Source organism: Python bivittatus, unplaced genomic scaffold, assembly GCF_059951505.1.
Source record: "Python bivittatus isolate LINGU-HERP-01145 unplaced genomic scaffold, Pbiv_v1 ctg000690_np1212, whole genome shotgun sequence".
Taxonomy (NCBI): Eukaryota; Metazoa; Chordata; class Lepidosauria; order Squamata; family Pythonidae; genus Python; species Python bivittatus.
Window position 1 is genome coordinate 21,768,555 of NW_028277096.1, and position 12,334 is coordinate 21,780,888.

At 41.4% G+C, this 12,334-nt stretch overlaps 1 protein-coding gene across 2 annotated transcripts in view; it reads right to left on the reverse strand.

Annotated features, from left to right (window-relative positions):
- Positions 1-12,334, reverse strand: part of RAD51C (RAD51 paralog C) — a 38,384-nt gene extending 26,050 nt beyond the window's left edge. Inside the window, exons 1-4 of one of the 2 annotated variants that reach the window (XM_088152320.1) lie at positions 12,108-12,251; positions 9,593-9,721; positions 7,039-7,297; positions 354-520 (exon numbers count right to left, since the gene is read on the reverse strand). In XM_088152320.1, coding sequence (XP_088008446.1) covers positions 354-520; positions 7,039-7,297; positions 9,593-9,617 — 451 coding nt within the window. In that variant the 5' untranslated portion in view covers positions 9,618-9,721; positions 12,108-12,251. Of the gene's footprint in view, positions 1-353; positions 521-7,038; positions 7,298-9,592; positions 9,722-12,107 lie in introns of both variants that reach the window. The other variant, XM_007441940.4, reaches the window with a different exon arrangement.

The following is a 12,334-nucleotide window of genomic DNA, read 5'->3' on the forward strand; positions in this document are numbered from 1 at the left end:
CTACTAGACATTTGTCAAGATTTTGTTTGGAACAAGGAGAATCTGCCTCTGGGCCTTTTCCTTTATGTGCCTTCATCATCTTATATGCTTTGGATGGGCACAATAAACTTCTAGGCTTAGGCACCCGGTGGCCCTTCTCTTATTCCAAATTTGGGAATGTGCATTGGTTCATTACTGCAGTCTGATTCTGGATGAACAAAACAGTCTGATTCAGTACTGTATACAGTTGCTTCCTATATTTGAATAAATATTGTACCGATCTATGACTGTAATAAAATAAACTGAACCATGTGAATATGTAGCCAGGGAGAAATCACACTCTGCACTAAGGCAAATATAGTTTGGTAATTAACCTTCTTCTGGGTGCATTTCAGCAATCAGCCGACAGTGATGAATGCAGGCTTCTGCTATATCCACAACTCGGTCAACCATAAAGCTTCCCTCGGTATCTATGAATATAGCTTCTCCAGCAAGTCCACCAAAGCATTCTGGAATCTGAACATCCACCACAAGTTGCATGCTGAGAAGAAAGAAGGACAGAAGCAGAATGATAATAAGATGTCAGCAGAGAAAAGTTATTAAAATAACTCATTGCTTAACTACTTTGATAGCTGAAAATACAAAGGATCTGCAAGCTCTTGTAATAAAAGTTGAAGAGCCCAATGAAAAAATGAGACTGAAATTAAATATAAAGATGACCAAATTAATGACAACAGATACAACAATCAGCCTTAGAATTGATAATGAAGATATCAAAGTGGTGGACTGTGTCTGACTGTAGGAGCAGCCATCAACAATAAAGGAATGAGCAGTCAAGAAACATGCTGCAGACTAGCACATGGTAAAGCAGCCATGAAGGCCTTGGAAAAGACATTCAGATGCCATGATGTGTCCATACCTACAAAGATCAAAATCATGCAAGCCACAGTATATCCTGCGACCTTCTAGGGAGCAAGAGTTGGACTTTGAAGCAGGATAGGAAGAGTACTGATGCTTTGGATCTTTGGTGTTGGAGAAGACTCCTGAGAAGACCATGGACAGCCAAGAAATCAATCAAATGGATCATCGAAGAAATCAACCCAGAGTTCTCATGAGGCAGAAATGACCAGGCTCAAATTATGCTACTTTGGACACATGATGTGAAGACCCAGATCTATGGAGGAGGCTCTGATACTGGGAAAGGTGGAAGGAAAGAGAAGAAGAAGGTGACCAGCAGCAAGGGGGATGGACTCAGTTACAGTGGCACAGCTGAAGACCTGAAAGACCAGGTTAGGGACAGATTGTAATGGAAAAACTTTATCTATGTGATCACTAAGAGTTGACACCAACTTGATGGCACATAATTAATCAATCAATCATTGCTTAACCAGAAAAATCAATCCTTCTTCTGTCAAAGGGTATACTGAATGGGAAATACTACCACTGCAAGTTCTGTGGTGGGGAACTCTTAAGATACAGTTGCAAGAAAAAGTATGTGAATCTTTTGGAATTTCATGCTGTTCTGCATTAATTTGTCATAAAATGTGATCTGACTGTCATCTAAGTCAAGAGTATTGGCAAATATAATGTGCCTAAAATAATAACACAAAAACAATTCTGATCCTTCATGTCTTTACTGAACACACTCATTCAACATTCAAAATGCTAGTGGAAAAAGTAAGTGAACCCTTGGAATCAATAACTGGTTGATCCCCCCTTGGCAGCAATAACCTCAACCAGGCGCTTCCTGTAACTGTGGATCAGACCTGCACATCGTTCAGGAGGGATTTTAGCCCATTCTTCCTGGCAGAACTGCTGTAGCTCTGTCTTTTCTTTGGACGTCTCATGTGTATGGCTCTCTTCAAATCATTCCACAGCATCTCTACTGGGTTGAGGTCTGGGCTCTGACTTGGCCCCTCCAAAAGGAGGATTTTGTTTTTCTGAAGCCATTCTGTTGTGGACTTGCTCCCGTGTTTTGGGTCATTGTCGTTGCATCACCCAACTTCTATAGAGTTTCAGCTGATGTACAGACATTCTCACATTATCCTGAAGAATTTTTTGATACACTTGGGAATTCATCTTCCCCTCAATGACTGCAAGCTGGCCAGGCCCTGATGCAGCAAAGCAGGCCCAAATCATGACATTTCCTCCACAATACTTTATGGTTGGGATGATGTTTTCATGATATGCAGTGCCCTTTTTACGCCAGATGTAGTGCTGCATGTTCTTTCCAAATAGTTCAATCTTTGTTTCATCAGTCCACAAAACATTTTGCCAATACTGCTGTGGAGTGTCAATGTGCTCTTTCGCAAACTTCAGGCATGCAGCAATGTTCTTTGTAGTAAGCAGCGGCTTCCTTCGTGGTGTCCTGCCATAGACACCCTGCTTGTTCAATGTTTTACGTACTGTAGACTCATGAACACAGATGTTAGCCAGTTCCAATGATGTCTTCAAATCTTTGGCTGTCACTCGGGGTTGTTTCTTTACCTCATTGATGAGTCTTCATTGTGCTCTTGGGGTCATTTTGACTGGCGCCCACTTCTTGGTAGAGTAGCCACAGTCCCAGTGTCTCCATTTGTAGATCATTTGCCTAACTGTAGACTGATGAATTTCTAAGGTCTTTGAAATCACTTTGTAACCCTTTCCAGCTTTATGTAAATCAACAATTCTTGATCGTAGATCCTCTGAAAGCTCTTTTTGGCGAGGCATGGCTCACATAAGCGTATTCTTCTTGTGCAGAGCAAACTCAAAAAGTTTGAGTGGTTTTTATCAGTCAACGTGGCTCTAGTCCACACCTCCAAACTCTTTTCTTAACAAGACTCCAGGTATGCTAACACCTGACTCCAATTAGCTTTTTTGAGGTCAACTCAAGGGTTCACATACTTTTTCCACTAGCACTATGAGGTTTTATGGTTGTTCTCTATAAAGACATGAAGGATCAGAATTGTTTTTGTGTTATTATTTTAGGCACATTATATTTGTCAATACTTTTGACTTAGATGACGGTCAGATCACATTTTATGACAAACATAATGCAGAACACCATGAAATTCCAAAAGGTTCACATACTTTTTCTTGCAACTGTATGTAGCCTGGAGGGGGAGGAGAAAGAGGAAGAAGTAGTTAAGACTTGACTCCTGGTGACTGACTAGATAGGTCCCTGCAGTTTTCTTAGCAACATTTTTTGGAAGTGGTTTGCCCTTGTCTTCTTCCTATAGCTGAGAGTGACCAGCCCAAAGTCATCCAGCTGGATTTATGCCTAAGGCAAGATTAGAACTCAGCCACCCAGTTTTTAGCTAGGTGCCTTTAACCATTACACCAAACTGGCTCTCCATAAAAATCAAGACTGTTTATTTGGAAATCCCATAAATGGCAATAAGCTCTCAATGTCAGGACATACTAACAAGCCTGAGGTGGTGACTATAAACTGTGAGCAATAAAATCAACACAACGAAGCCCCCAAAGTGTATGTGTGACTCATAGATACATGGTTTAACAGGAATTGATTTAACATGCCACTCCATCCATTTTATGGCTTGATACGAACCTTGCTATTTTGCGAACTAACAGGACTGCAATGCATTTTAGGTAATCTACTTGGCTTATTTCTTTCCACAGCAGCTTCATCATACAAAATACTCCTACTCAGTAGGGTTGTGCAGAGCTTTGGAAATAATTCAGAAAAGGTGTTCCAGAGTGTGTAGGAGTAGCTTCCCTGAGATTCTGCAGCTGCCCCGTGCTTTAGGGAATTGCAGACAGGTGCTACATTTCCTGCATTATTTCCAAAGCACTGCAGCATCTTATTATTCAGCACTTTATGCAACCCATATATTTATCATGGCAGGATTCAGATACACAATAAGCTATGGCTTATTGTGATGGGAACAAGCTCATTCCAGATTTCAACACCTCCCTCTCTCATTCTGGCCCAGCTATAAGAACAGAAGCTTTTCCTTCTGTTTCAATTAATCAATTTAGCCTTACATCTGAACATTAAATTGAGAGTGATCCTAAACTACAACTTTTGACTATAGTACGAAATGTGACACAAACCCTGGTTAAGATTAACCAAACTTTGTCAGGTTCTGTGAAAAAGAAAGCGACAGCTTCCAAATTCCCCTCTGCTGCTGCATGGATGAGAATGATGGGAGTGGGCTTCTGCCATATTTTACAGGGACAAGGAATAGCATCATTTGGAGGACGGATGATTTCTGGGCCTCCTCCCTGTTACCAGATGTCACGGAGTGGCTTTGGGCATCTACTCATGGAAAGATGGAGGGTAAAACTCTGAAAAATGCTGCTTTGAAGTAGTGGGTTCCAGATGGATGGCTCTGCTGCTTCCCCCATAGAAAGGGAGAGAGAAGGCAGGAGAAAATGCTATTTTAAAAGAGAGTTGGATTTGTCTGAGTACATCAAGACAGAGGCTTCCAGTTTATTGTAACTCCAAATAGAGTCATGCAAGCCACAGCTCCATAGATTAAATGTGTCTTTGAATGCATAAAGTGTCAAAGTCAGACCTTAGCAAAGTTGTTAAAAACATTTTAGCAACAAAGCTAGAAAAAGCCAGTAGAGAGGATGCTGTCTACTGTTTATTACAAACATTTATGCTCCACCTTTCTATGTCATGGACTCAGGGCTCACAAAGTAATTATATAATGGAAAAAACGGAACAGCATTTTTACAAAAGCATTGTTACAGAATTAGGTCAGACACTTTCCTTGGAAAACTGTTCTACAATCTCACTCTTACATTTGAGAACCTGTTTACATCAGAAGCGTTTGGACTCTATGACAATAACCTATCCTATCTTCATGAAGGATTCCTGGGGAGAGATGGGACTCTCACTAATATGCAGTCAAGGATTGGGGACAAGAAAACAGAACACAAAGAGGAGGAGGAGCCAGGATGGGGAATTTTGTAGGATACTACAACAGAGACATCAGTAGGTGGAATTCAAAACCTCTGAAGATTTTAGGCCAATGCACTGAGTACAGGAAATAAATAGGGAGAAGACAGGAAGGCAAATATCAGGAAGACAAATATGGTGAGGTGGGTATTGCTAAAACTTGGGGGGATGATACTTATGATTGGCACACAGCAGTGGAAGGCAACAATTTATTCAAATAGAACAAACCCAACAGATTTGGTGGGGGGGGGGCATTGCATGGAATGTAAAGAAAAAAATATACTTGTTCAGAAATTCAGGAATCAGAGCATTGAAATCTTGTATGAAATATGTGGCTAAAACAAAAGGGATATTGCTATAGGAGTTTATTACTGACCATCTGGACAGGCAAAAGATATAAATGAGATCATAAGAACATAATCAGTGCCCAGCTAGTCCAGCAGTGTGTTCCCACAGTGGCCAACCAACTGCACAAGGAAGCCCACTAGTCTCCCAGCAGATGGCCTTCGGGGGCTGTCACACTGCCATCAAGGTTAATAGTCATTAATCTTTCTGCATTCGATGACTAGTCTTTCAAGGAGGCATGCAATATTGATAATTGAAATGGAGAATTTCAATTATCCTGGCATCTGCTGGGAATCTGCCAAGAGTCAGAGGTCCAACAAATTCTTGTTCTCTTTTGCTGACTTCTGACTTCTCAGAAGGTACGAAAAGAAGAACAAGGTGATCTGCTATCTTGGACCTAATTCTTACCATCAGAGATTAATTGTTTGAGGAAGTAAAAGCGACAGGTACCTGGGGGGGAAGTGAACATGTTATCCTTGTATTAGTGATATCTAGAAGGGGAGAAACTGAGAACAGTCAGTTTGCCTACTGGATTTCAGAAGAGCAGATTTTGATGAACTCTAAGGAAAAATAGGTCAGATCCAACGGCCTGAAATCCTAACAGAGAAAATTGTACAGTAAGGATAGGAAATTCTGCAAAATGAAATACTGAAAGTGCAATCACAAACAATCCCAAGAAAGAAAAATGAGAGAAATCTAAAGAGGCCAGTGGGGGTATGTGCAGAATTCTCTAAAACGTTGAAGGAAAAAAACGTGTCATATACTGGAAAGGGAAGGAGGGAAACATAAAAACAAATACAAGGTTGTCTCCAGAAACTGTAGGATCGGTCAGAAAAAGTAGAGCTCCGAGTGAGTTGAGACTTCCAAAAGATACCAAAAATAACAACAACAAAAAAGTTATCTGGACATGACAGAACTAAAGGAAAGCTAAAGAGACTATAGATCCATTGAAAGGAGAAAGTGGCAATGCAGAAATGGTGAGACGGCAGAGCTCCAAAACTCCTAATCTTCGTTCTCTCAGCATGGAAAAGGACCCCAGCTGATCATAATTATACCATATTTGATTCTATGAATAGGAAGGAAAACCTCTGCCTGGAAGCGGACCTCTTGCTGTCGTCTGCTAAGTATTCAACTAACCTGGTGGCAAAAGGCTCTATGTATTCAGTTCAAGTACTTTAAATATGATGGCTTGGTTCACAGATTATGCTAAACTAAGCCAAAGCCAAACAAACCACAGGTTCAACCAAGTGTGGAAATCCAGCCATTATGTCAGTAATAGGAATTCTTACATCTTGTTAAGAGATGCCAGTATTACAACCCACATTAAAGTGGCTGAAATGAATTTACTAACATTTTCCACTGAAATGAATTTGAAAGCCAGCCAGTAAGTTCAGGATCAAAAGCTGATCCAGAGATTCTTCAGTCTGCAGTAGCTCCCTGACAGAAATGCCAGTAAGCAATGAGTGTAAGCAGCTGCTGTCTTTTAAGGTCAGATCTTTGCTGTCTAGGCAAGTTTTGACTCTTTCCCAGTTATCTGCTCTGGCTGGCAGTAGCCCTCCATCTTCTCAGAGAGAGGAAGTCCTTTCCCCATCCCCAGCCACCTGATCTATTTAACCTGAAGTATTGGGGATGGCCTTCTGGATGCCAAACACTGGGAAATGAGACCAAACACCGAGTTGTGATTTCAGTTCATCAAGATGTGATGGTACCAATTTGAACAGCTAATAAAGACACCAAGATTTTTCAAAAAGAATAGTAAGTGAAGGGAAGATACAGAAATTTGAGCTTTGGTAGTGTGTGTGTTTTACCACAGTTGCGTCTTCCCGACACCTGGCACTCCGCAGATCTCTGTAATTTTGGTTAGCTGCACACCCCCACCGAGGATGTCATCCAGTGCAGAGCAAAAGGTGATGATGAAACCTTGAGTCTGCTCTTTTTCCAAAAGTTCCAGAGCTGTACATTTCCTAAAGGTTTCTGGTTCCTCAGAAGGCTTTGCTCCATCACTGTGCCGTTCCTGTTTGATCACCTTTAAAATTTCTAGCGCATCCTCTTTAGAAATGCCAATCTCTGAAAAATCAAAACACAGTATGCATATTAATATGATTATTAAAAAGAGACACAGCTTGTTAACTAATATTGTTTGATATTGGCATCTTCTCCTGTTACTGGTTAAGCTAAAATGGCCAACTAAAAAGGTATCCCTGTTTAGGGAATACCTAAGGAGAATATTCTAGTAACTGAAGCTTTTAATAGGGTTTTGTTTTTTGCTGCTGCTACTGGACACCTGCTTTTTAACTGCTCATCTTATTGTTAGAAGTGTTTCAACCTGTTTTTTGTAACTGTACTTTTTCATATATTGACATAAAATTGTAGAAGAGTAGGGCAGAGTATGAATAAACAATTGCTTATAAAGGAAAAAAATATGAAGCTTTCATAAAATTAATCATCATTTTGTTAGGGTTTTGACATATCTAAAAATCCTTTTTATTCATCATTTTATTTCTGCTTCTTCAAACCCGCCTGATAAAAAAATGAAGTGGAAATGAAAACTGAAGTGTGGTATGACAGCATCACCTTGTGGTTACAAATACCAAATGACTAAAGATAACAAAGCATTCCTACACTTGTCTGCTGAAAAGCAAAACCCACTGAGTTTATTCGCTGATATTTTTTGGTCACCTTAGAAATTAATAAATGTACCACACATTACAATTTATAAAATGCCATAAAAATGCAGAAAGTGACACAAGATTCTTTGCATCTGCTTTAGAACTCACATTAGGAGTCAACTCCGTCCACAGAGGCACCTTGCTTCAGATTCATGTAGATGCCAGAAAAAAAGCCAATCTGCTTCAACAGACAGCCAAGAGATGGCCCATGGTGTGTGCTTTCGAAGTGCACACAGCCCTATATATATTTAGGTTTCCTTTCCTTGCCTCTTAATTTTATTTCTTTTGTTTACGGCTATGTACTTTTTTTTCTGAGTGCTGCATAATGTTGTTTTCATGCAGTTATATAACATATATTATTATGGCCGTTTCATATAGCAGATTCAATTCCTGGGACTACATGGCAGCAAGTAGCAAATAAGCAATAATGATCCTATTTCTTATGCCCAGCTAGGTATGCATATAGGCCAGCAGGAGCTGGGGTCGATTGGAGGAAGACTGACCTTTACTAACCCTTTACTACTACTACTACTACTACTTTATTAAATTTGTATGCCTCCTGACTCTCGATGACTCTGGGTAGCTCACAACAATCAAATAAATGATAAAATCAATAAAAAATAAAGGTAAAAAATAGAGCTTCAATGTACCCATTCCTAGTACAACACATTCACTACTACATTTGCTGGCTCTGGGGCTGTGGCAGTGTACCCAAGGAGCTTCTGTAGCTGAGGGTAGACTAGAACCTGGGTCTTCCCACTCACTCCAGCACCTTCACCACTGCCCCACCCTGGCTCTTGGGCTGAGAGGGAGGGGACTGGCCCAAAGCCCCCCAAGACATTTTGATGACTAAAAACTGGACAGAACTAAATCCAGACCATTCCCCACTATCCCATATTGGTTCAGGATTTGAGTCCCCAGGTGAATTTCCAAAGCTGAGGAGGAAACTAGAACTTGGGTCTCTCCAGTCCATATCCAATAACTTTATGAGGTAGGCTGGGTAGAGAGAGGGATTGGGGTTAGGGAGCTTCTGTAGCTGAAGGGGGACCAGAATCTGCATCTCCCTACTTGTGGTCCAGCACCTTCCCCACTAGCCCACGCTACTATATATAGATAGCGATTTATTTATAAAACATATATGGTCATTTCTCTTATATACCCTAATCCTGGGTGGTTCATAGCAACATTCCATAAAAAGAAAAAATACAAACCCATAAGCTATGGATATGCTCTGTCTACAGACCTCTAGTAAATAGATAGATCTGTATGTCGATCAGTATCTACGGATGGGGGGGTATGTGTATAGCTATTTATTTACTTATTTGCCAGTTATGTAATCCACCCCAATTCATAGACTGACATACAAGAGTGATAATGTAACTATTTTACATATATACACATGTATTTATATATATTTATGCATAGAATCACAGGGTTGGAAGGGGCTTTGGAGGTCTTCTGTTGTAACCCCCTGCCTAGTGCAGGATTCTTCATACCATTCTGGACAAATGGCTGTTCACTCTTTTCTTGAAAACCTCCAGTGATGAAACACCCACAACTTCAAGAGGCAGGGTGTTCTGCTGCTTAACAGCTCTCACAGTCAGGAAATTCCTCCCTATTTTGAGTTTGGATCTCCCTCTGTAAAGTTTTTACTCATTGGTTCTTGTCCTACCCTCAAAGAATAAATTCCTACCCTCTTCTCTGTGACATTCCTTCATGTATAAGTAGTCCTCATTTAGTGACTCCCTTGTTTAGTGACTGTTCACAGTTATGACAGTAATGAAAAAGTAACTTTACAACCAATCCTTTCATTTATGCAGATCTGTAAAACAAAGGAAAGCTGAAGATCATAAGCACATACTTTTGCTTAGTGACTGCTTCACTTAACGACCAAGTTGCTGGTCCCAATTGTGGTTGTATTGAAAGACTGCTATCATGTCTCCCTTTAACCTTCTCTTCTTAAGCTAAGCATATCAAGTTCCTTTAACTGCTCTCTGTAGGATTTAGCCTCCAAACCCCTTATCATCTTTGTTGTTCTTCTGCACCCCCTTTCCAGTTCCTCAGCATTCTTTTTGCATTGTGATGACCAAAACTGGATGCAGTATTCCAGGTATGGTCTGAACAGTGCAGCACAGAGCAATACTATCACTTCCCATGATCTTGACACTATACCTCTATTGATGCAGCTCAAAATTGCATTGGCTTTATTGGCAGCTGCAGCAAAGTGCTGGCTCATCCTTAATCTGTGGTCTACCAAGACCCCCAGATCTTACCCATAAGTACTACTGCTAAGCTTGGTACCACATGCACACATACATACATAGGGTGAACCAAAAGTCAGGCCCCAAAGACAATTTATTATTTAAATTATATTAAATGTTCAAATTCGTTCTCATTTTCTTCTAAATACTTCCTTACTCATTTGACCCATGAGCTTTGAACATTCCTAAGCACAGAAACATTTTTATTATGATTATTCATTAAATTTGTTATGGCCGCTCACTTCAATAGACTCTGGGGGACTTAAAAACACGCATAAGCAGTTAAAACAGTTTAAAAAACATAAAACAAGGTGGGCAGACCAAACTAATATAATACAATAACAATAAAGCACAACATTTCCTCTGGGGGGAAAATATTAATAAAGCATACTGTACTGTGATTGGCCTACAGGGCCTGACTTTTGATACACCCCATGTGCGTGTGTGTATATATATTATACACACACACACATCTATATAAAATGATACCCATGCACATATAATGCGCGCGCACACACAGAGTTGTATCTACAGTTAACATACTTTTATATTATATTAAGTTATACATGTAATTATCTAGTTACTGTTTTTAATATCGACCCCGGATACATTTATAGCTAGATGTGCAGTAGTTTGGACCAGACTCTCTTGAGCCCCCTCCCCATTTTAGGGGGCCCCATAAAATGTCCCCCTTCAAACCAATTTGGCATATTTTAAATAATAATAATAATGTATGTATGTAAAACTGGCCTATAAGAAAGACCAAATGAAGAACAGAAAAGAGACATGGCAAGGCAAAGTATTACCTGGTCAGTACACAAAAAAACTATCAGGCAAAGCAGATAACAGCAAGACCTGGCAATGGCCAAGAGCAGGAAAGTTGAACAAAGAGACAGAGGGGCTAATTCTGGCTACACAAGACCAAGCCTTAAGAACAAATGCACACAAAGGCAGAATTGAGAAGACAGCGACAGACAGCAAATGCCGCCTCTGCAAAGAAGCTGAAGAAACAGTGGATGACCTAGTCAGCTGCTGCAAGAAGACTGCACAGACAGTCTTGACTACAAACAACGGCATGACAGAGTAGCAACAATGGTGCATTGGAATATCTGCAAGAAATATCATTTGCCTGCCAGCAAGAACTGGTGGAACCACAGAACAGACAAAGTCATAGAAAATGAAGAAGCGAAAGTGCTCTGGGGCTTTAGAATCCAAACAGACCAGCACCTGCCACACAACACCCCAGACTTAACAACTGTGGATAAGAAAGACAAAAAAGCCTGGATAGCGGACATTGCAATACCTGCAGACAGCAGAATAGAAGAGAAAGATCTGCAGATAGAAGTATAGTGACTGTGGCAAAAGAAAGCAAAGATAGTCCCAATAGCCATAGGCGCCTTGGGGGAAATCCCCAAACATCTGGAGCACCCCTTGAACACCATCGGCACTGACAAAATCACCATCAGCCCATTGCAAGAGGCAGCTTTACTTGGAGCAGCTTCCATCCTGCAACGATACCTTTAACACCCTCAAACCACCACACCTGCCTATCCCAGGTCCTTGGGAAGGGCTCGATGGGGGATAAAAATGCCAAACCCAGTCTACACATCTGGCTGACTGCGACCAACCAAAACAACGTATTAAACTATATGCCGCCCGACCCCCAGCGACACTACCGCACAACGGTTTGGGCGACACCGGGGAGGGGCGTTGAAATCCTATCACGAAATGCTTTTTCTCCGATATCGAGGCCCAGAAATTCATCCGAGTTGACAGCGTTTCCCCACCAAGGGCCCCAAACGACGGAGGACAGTAAGAAGACAAGCCCCAGCGGCGAATAAAGCCCCCCAGGGGGTCGCCCCGAGGAAGGATCCGAAAAGCTCACTTTGGCTCAAATTAGCGAAGTTTTGTTTGGGCGGGAAAACCTTCCTCAGCCCGCGGCGGTACCTTTGCTCAGCTGGCAAGGCCCGACCTCTAGCACCTCTTGGGCCGTTTGGAAACCGGCGGCCGCTAGTTTCGCCCGCCAAGCCGGCGCCAAGGGGAAGGTGCCTACATCTCTCTGTTCCATGAGGGAAAAGAGCGGGGACTGTCCATGCTTCGCCGCCTTCTTGATGCGAGCGCCTTCCTGAGGCGCTGGACTTCAACTCCCAGAAGCCTCCCGCCCAGCGCGCCTG